Source organism: Pteropus vampyrus, unplaced genomic scaffold (genome assembly GCF_000151845.1).
Source record: "Pteropus vampyrus isolate Shadow unplaced genomic scaffold, Pvam_2.0 Scaffold49, whole genome shotgun sequence".
In the NCBI taxonomy this organism is placed as follows: domain Eukaryota; kingdom Metazoa; phylum Chordata; class Mammalia; order Chiroptera; family Pteropodidae; genus Pteropus; species Pteropus vampyrus.
In genome coordinates, this window is record NW_011888830.1 from 1,090,731 (window position 1) to 1,097,792 (window position 7,062).

A 7,062-nucleotide genomic window follows, 5' to 3' on the forward strand; every position below is an offset into this window, starting at 1 on the left:
ACGGTCAGTAATGTGCCATTGGGGGTGGAGTGAGGGTTTATCCTGTGAGGATTATGAAACAGTTGTTCCCGCCAGACCGTTTATCAAGAATTGTTATAAGTAAAAAGATTACAATTTCAGTCTACATGGTCATTAGATGAGTTGCTGTTCTGAGTTTTCTTAGATTCTGTATTTATTTGGCCTCCACTAATTACAGTGCCAAACTAACAGCTAGAGTTGTTTACATCTCCGCTGCTGTCCAGAGCCCATACTCCGAATCTGAACCACTCCCTTTATCTAATTCTCATTCACCAAGCCAATTCAGCCCTGCCCGAAGTCAACCCAGGGCCACGTACTGGGCAGCTAGGGTCAGCCCCTATGCCCCTAAGCTTGGCAGAATTATTCAGACTAGCCAGTCCTAAGCTGTCTCCCCTGCCCTGTCTTGCCTTTCCCACGGAAACCCCAGTAAAGGCTCTGGCCTCTGCCTCCTCATTCCTTTTCTGCCTCATGATCAGCTCAGCACGGGCGCCCCCCCTGTGGCCCCACCTGGCATGGCGTGCCGCTCATTTCTAGGGGAACCGTGAAGAACGTTAAGCTTTTCTTTCCGCGGCATTGACTTCTCCCTGTGGTCACTCAGTCGCCTTTATGAATTAAGATCCGGCACAGATCAGTTGCTTTTGGAGGCAGCCATCCAATCAGTGATTACCAGCTTTTGAGCACCTAATATTTGCCAGGCATTGTACTAAGTTCCGGGATGATTTTCGTAAATGTTGAAAACTTACAAATTAGTTGGAGAGACAGGTCATATTTTTTTCAGATAACTCATCGTGCACGACCGCACCACAAATGCCTTGCCGATGACACAAACCAGGAGCTCTGGAGAAGCTTGAAAGGAAGCCCAGACTTAGGCAATCAAGGGAGACTTCACTGAACTCAGCCCTGAACGATGGCTAGCGTTCACATAAACAGGACGGAGAGCCTGTTCCACTTAGCACCGGTGTGATCAAAGTCGCCATACAGAGCATCCATGTGGCATGTGTGCGGGAGGCTGAGCACATGGAGAAGATCCTGGGAGATTTGGGACATTTTCGGAGCAGAAAGAGAGTGGCTAGATCCTCTTATTCCCTGATAATTAGGTCTCACATTTGTCTGAACACCGTCTAGCTGATCAAACACACATATACACACACATACACATTTACTCTATGATGTAGACCTCTCTGTATTTTTCAGATGTAAAAAGTCTGAAAAAGAATGGGGAAAAAGAATTTGTAAACAGAGTAAGTTCCGTGGGAGGCAGGAGATGCAGCAGCAGAGGTAGGCCCCGGACGGGTCCCGTGAGGGTCCGTTCCGAGGCTGGGTGTGGCGTGGGGGTTTGTGCATTGGGAAGGCTTTTCCACAGGAGGCACTGGAGATCTGAGCCTGGAAGGATGGGTCGACTCTGCTGGGTGATGAAGATGAGGAAGGGCATTCTAGGCAGGAGGAACGACATAAGCTTGGGCACAGAGGTCAGTGTTTCCAGTATGACCACAGACAAAGTCGGCACCCAGGCCTCTCTCAGAACCCGTTTCTAGCTGGACGGGGACTCATCCCACCTTTATGGAATAAGTTAGTCCAGTCATTTTACTTAGAAAACATTTTTTTCTGTTATTTCTTACCCTTAACTATATTCAGAGAAGAGTAACCCAAAGGTGAAAAATAAAGTTTAGAGAAAAAAAAATTTATTTCCAGATGGAGATTCTTGGAGGAAAAAGAAGCCAATCCAAATCATCCCTAGGCCACAGGTGTGGGCTTAATTGAAAGAGAGAATCTTTTTTTTTTTCTTGTGCAAAAGGTACAGTTTGAATGAAGTCTTAGAATGAAGATGGAAGCCTCTAGCATGTTTTCTTTCATTTTTTCAGAGGCAAACATGTGCTTGGAGAAGCAAAGATTGTAATAGAATGAGGCAGACAGCTCTTGCTTCTCATTCTCTGCAGAATAAGTGCCAGCCTTCCACACGTGTCCGTGCATTGTAAACCTCAGTGTCACACAGCATCGGACATCCCTGCCCCTCTGTAGCCTCATCCCTTTCTAGTCACGTGACACTAAGGTGCTAGGTTTCTCTCCGCTTCAGGGCCTTTGCATGTGCTGGCCTTTCTGCTTAGAAAACCCCCCTTCCTCTTTGCTGAGTTAACTCCTGTAATTCTTCAGATCTCACTCAAAACAGCTTCTTGGACCCCCAGTCAAGATCAGGTCCTTACATGTTCTCGTAACTCACAGCCCTAATACTATTCGTATTTATGTAATTAACTGTAGACATAGTGGTCGAGTGTCTCCTTACAAGCATACACGCTTGAGGAGGAAAGGGACCGTGTCTGTTTTGCTGCCTGCTGCACCTCCACACTCTTTTTCAGAGGTGTTCAGCTGACATGTATGAAAGGAAAGGAGAGACGGAAGGAGGGAGGGAAGGAAGAAGTGCACAAGTCACTCCATTTGTATATCATCAAGTATCTCTGTGGTTCACTGTTTAAAATAGCTTTAATGAGGTGTAGCTGATGTACAATAAACTACACATATTAAAGTGTACAACTGGATAAGTTTTGACATGTCCGCACCCATGAAACGATCACCACCAACAAGATAATGAACATACTCATCATTCTCCTAAAGTTTTCTCTGCCCACCCCTGAACCCCTCCCTTTCACCCCCACCCCAGGCAACTACTGATCTGTTTTCTGTGACTATAGATTAGTTTGTACTTTCCAGAGTTTTATATAAATGGAATCATACAATCTGTACTCTTTTTTGTCTGACTTATTTCGACATAATTACTTTGAGACGCATGTACATTGCTGTGTATATCAGTAGTTCATTGTTTTTATTGCTGCATAGTATTCCATTATATAATGATATCATAATTTGTTTATACATTCCCCTTGCTGATAAACATTTGCGTTGTTCCAAGTTTCAAGCCATGAAAAATAAAGTCTCTGAACATCTGTGTGTAAAAACCTTTGCATGGCCATATGCTTCCATTTCTCTTGGGTAAATACCTAGGAGGAGCATGGCTGGGTCGTATGGTAGATGTAAGTTTAATTTTTTTAAGAAACTATGATTGGTTTTTCAACCCATCTGCTTCCAGAAAGATGTTGGGAAGATTGCTAACATGTTTCTGAAGTGTGTTGTGAGTCCTTCAGGAGACAGGCAGGCGAGAGTGTGGTGGGAAGGGAATTTAGGACGAGGGAGAGGGAGGGAGAGAGAGGGAGAATGATTACATTTTCAGTGCAGTCTAGGAAAAGGGCCGAGGGCCTCCAACCCCTGACTCTGAGTGTCACTCTCCTCCCTCGTGTCACACAGCATCGTTCCCCAGATCATCCCTCTTGAGTTCTTCAAATGTTGAAAGCTTAACGGTGAGGGAAAGGTCCACGTCTGTCTGCGATCCGGCCATATACATATATATTATATATATATAATTATATACTTAATATATATATAATAACATATATATTATGTAATATAATATTATATGTAATATATATATATATATATATAATACACCTTCGTCACAAGAAAATCTGCAAATTCCAAAGCCATAACCAGTTTGTCTCTATTTTCTGCAGGGGACACTTAAACTGGCTTCAACTAGATCGAAGAGTATTGGAACACGACTTCCCCAAAAAGTCAGGACCAGTGGTTTTATACTTCTGTGTCAGGTACGTACGTGGGGTGTCCCCCCTTTTGCCTTTTTTGTTTTTTTTCAGAAGTGTCTGGGAGGGCAGAGTAATTAAATGAAAGGGGACTCAAGTTTGCCTTGGTTTACTGCGAGGTGCCTAGCTACGTGATGTAGCAGCTGCAAACGTGGGGTGTGAGTGTATAAGACGTGTCAACGTGTGGACACGGACTCACGTGTCTGTGCTCTTACAAAGGATGTTTGTGCGGAATGAAGATCAGAGCCCTTAATTTTACTTTTTCTCGGGGGGAAGGGGCGGGGAGTGGCATATATCTCAGACTAAACTGAATTTCTTACAATAAGAGAAACACTTGGGTTCTGTTTTGATGGCCGTTTGAGGCTACATACCAATAGCTGGTGTATTCTTTCCGTCTGTCGCAAGTGCCACTTGGCCTCTCGAAACTTGCCTATTTCATCCCAAATAAAAATAGTCAAACCCCAGCAGTAAGCCACACATCAGTGTATTTCCCAGGGAGGGAAGATGCGGCATAATAAAATATCAGAGACAATGGGCATTTTCTGTTCCTTAATCTATTATAAGAAGTTTTATTTTGTGACTGAAAAGAACGGGATTTGCTTCTAGTAGTTAATGTTTGCAACAATCTAAGGAAGTTGACTGGACTTACCATGTTGGTTTGCAGAAGTTTGTGTGAAGCCAGAGAGGTTCGTGTCTTGGGTTCGGGGGCAAAGTACAAGTTGTAGCAAAGCCAGGGTCTGAGCTCCCAGTCAGTGGGGCCACCAGGTCGTTTCTGTCCAGAACCTTCATCGCAACACAGTTGCAGAGGCGTTTAGCTCAAAGGCCTCAGTCTTCCAATGGACACTGCCCTTACACCCAGTGCATAGACCCAGCTCTTTTAAAAGATCTGAACCAAAGTTCAAGGGCAGGACACACGTGATTTACAATTCAATTCTTCCTGAAGAGCATGGCCAGGAAGGCAGTTTTAGACGTAGCCATCCTGATGTCGCAGGAGGCGTTAGAAGGGCCTAAGATCAGAGTCAAGGGCCCCATTTAACAGCCAGGCGTACGCATCTTTACCACAGCTGGCAGAGTGAACTTAAACTTGCATTTAACAACTTTGTGATTTGTTTAACAGCTGCGAACATGTCAGAGCTCATCGTAGCCATTTTCATTACTGATGGCCGTGATGTCAATGTTGTGTTCTCTTTAATGGTGTCTGCATTTCCTCAGATCAATGGAAAAGTAACCCTGTGGAGCAAAGAGTAACCTGTCATGGAAGGTGGCTGAGCACACTTGCTGTGCATTAGGCTGATCCCTTCTTCCTGGGGCTTTTCAACAACATTAACCAAGAAGAGCAAATACCGGGCTGGTTGCACATCACGTCCCTTTTCCAGGCGCCTGTGATGAGCCGAGTTGCTTGTGGGTTGGGGGAGCCAGGCCTCGGAGGAAAGCTTGGGGCGCCATGAGATTGCCAGTTGAAGTATTTGTCGCTGAGAATATGTAGATGGCTCCAGATCATTCCAAGCCGACTTCTGTCTGTGAAAGCAGACACACAGAGGGAGCTGCAGAAGGGACTGGGAACGGGGTGACCGAAGACCCAGTGACGCTTCTGCTGTCGGCCTCCTGCTTTTCTCATCGACCGCAGGAGGGGCCGCACAGGACGCTCCTTGGGGAAAGGTCTCCAAATATGCATTTAGGGAACGCCGCCTGACAGAGATCGGCCACAGGCAGAGCTCCTCCCTCCCTCACCCTGTCGCAAAAGCGGGTCTTTCCGGAGAGACTCGGGCTCCTATTTCCAGTTCCCTGAGTCCTTCAAACTCAGCAGGTCCAAAGCCACATCCATCATCTTCCCTCCCAACCTTCTGTGGTCCCCTCCGATCTGTGGCATTATGCTCTCCTCCGCCATCTGGGCTTTCAGTCTTGAACTGTCTCTTCTTCCTCAGATTCTTATGTGCGTTAGTTCTTAGCTGCTGCTTCCAAAATTGCTCCCTGCCCTCGCCTCATCCTCTGTCACTTGAACTGTTGCAACCGCCTCCCAGGGTGGGTGTCACCTGGGCGCTGGCCACAGAGGACCCTGGCTTCTAGAACCCCCATGACCCTGAGTCCCACTGTCCAGCTAGCTGAGCAGCACAGGAGCAAAACACCAATAGTTTGTTTTCTCCGGGAGCGGGGACAGATTCTCCCACCGAGGAGAATTCTGCATTTTTACCTTGGTTTTCAGCATGAGAAGAATTCCCAACTTAGAACGCGATGCCTTTCTAGGGATGCCCAAGGCCATTTTCTCCAGGGGAGCAGTGCCGGCCTGGAATGTGCTGGAGTCCACACAGAGGCGCCCCCTGTCCAGCTGGGCGCTGTCCCCGTGCGCGGGTGCTGACCTCTCTCCCGAGAGCAGCCAGCCCAGCGTCCGTCGCTCGCGCGTACCTGGACGCGGCCCGATGCTGCAGGCCCTCAGAGCCGTCCTGCCTAAACACCTGTGTGTTATATCTATTTATCACGGGGACAGTTTGGTCTCTGTGGAAAAGGAGAATAAAATTACCGGATAAAGGAGACCGTGGAAAACGACTGCCTTAAGCCACGTTTTTGGAAATTCATCGAGCGGAAGGACCAACCCTGTGTCACGGAAGATCTGAGTTTGGGCCGTCGTCCCAGCGTGATCTGTCATTTGACATTCATATAGTCTTTCTCTGTAAGGCACATCCAAAGATAAAACATGCGTGGGAGCGAGGGAAGAGTTAGTGCCTCTATTCAACTGAGCAGGAAAAAGACCCCAATATATTAAATAACGTGAATTTGAACTTGGAGAATTCTTCAGCCTCGAAGCCAGAGCAAGTCTTTTTAATGAGTGTGTTCTCCTCGAAGGGCCTCAGGCTGGTGTGACACCCCAGGACATTCTCACAATGGCCAGAGAGGGGACTGAGAGCCCACCCCCACTGTCCCATGCTTTGGCCTAAAAGGGACCTGCTCTTGCCAACCCATCAGTCAGATCACCAGGAATGATCACCGTGGCTTCTGGGTCTTAATAATTACCCAAAAAAGAAAAAGGTCGGAGGAAAGGAAACTGTCCTTCATTCAGGGTGATCGTTAACCTTCACGACCGTCCTGAAGCAGGTATTGCTTTTCCTAATTAAAGGTAAGGAGCTGGGGGTCCAGTGGTCAGGCGGATTCTCCCCACAGCATGACTAAATAAGTTGTGGCATCTGTTCAGTTAGATCTGACCGTGCGCACCACGCTGCCTGCCTCTCACAGTGAAAAGCAGCACGACGATTGCTCATCAGAGACTGCCCTGGTCGCTCCCTTTGCAGGCAGGGCCAGCGGCGCCCGAGTCAAAATCCATGACCTTGGCTCATCTCGCATCCCACTCTGGGCCGCGTCTGCAGAGCCGGCGGCCGTCCGTCTGCAGAGATGGTGTTAAAGA

The 7,062-nt window shown here is 47.3% G+C and overlaps 1 protein-coding gene across 1 annotated transcript in view; it reads left to right on the top strand.

Annotated features, from left to right (window-relative positions):
* FRMD4A (FERM domain containing 4A) overlaps positions 1 to 7,062 on the top strand; it is a 187,828-nt gene that overhangs the window by 47,335 nt on the left and 133,431 nt on the right. The window contains exon 3 of the mRNA XM_023530357.1: positions 3,579 to 3,671. Coding sequence (XP_023386125.1) covers positions 3,579 to 3,671 — 93 coding nt within the window. The remainder of the gene's footprint in view (positions 1 to 3,578; positions 3,672 to 7,062) is intronic.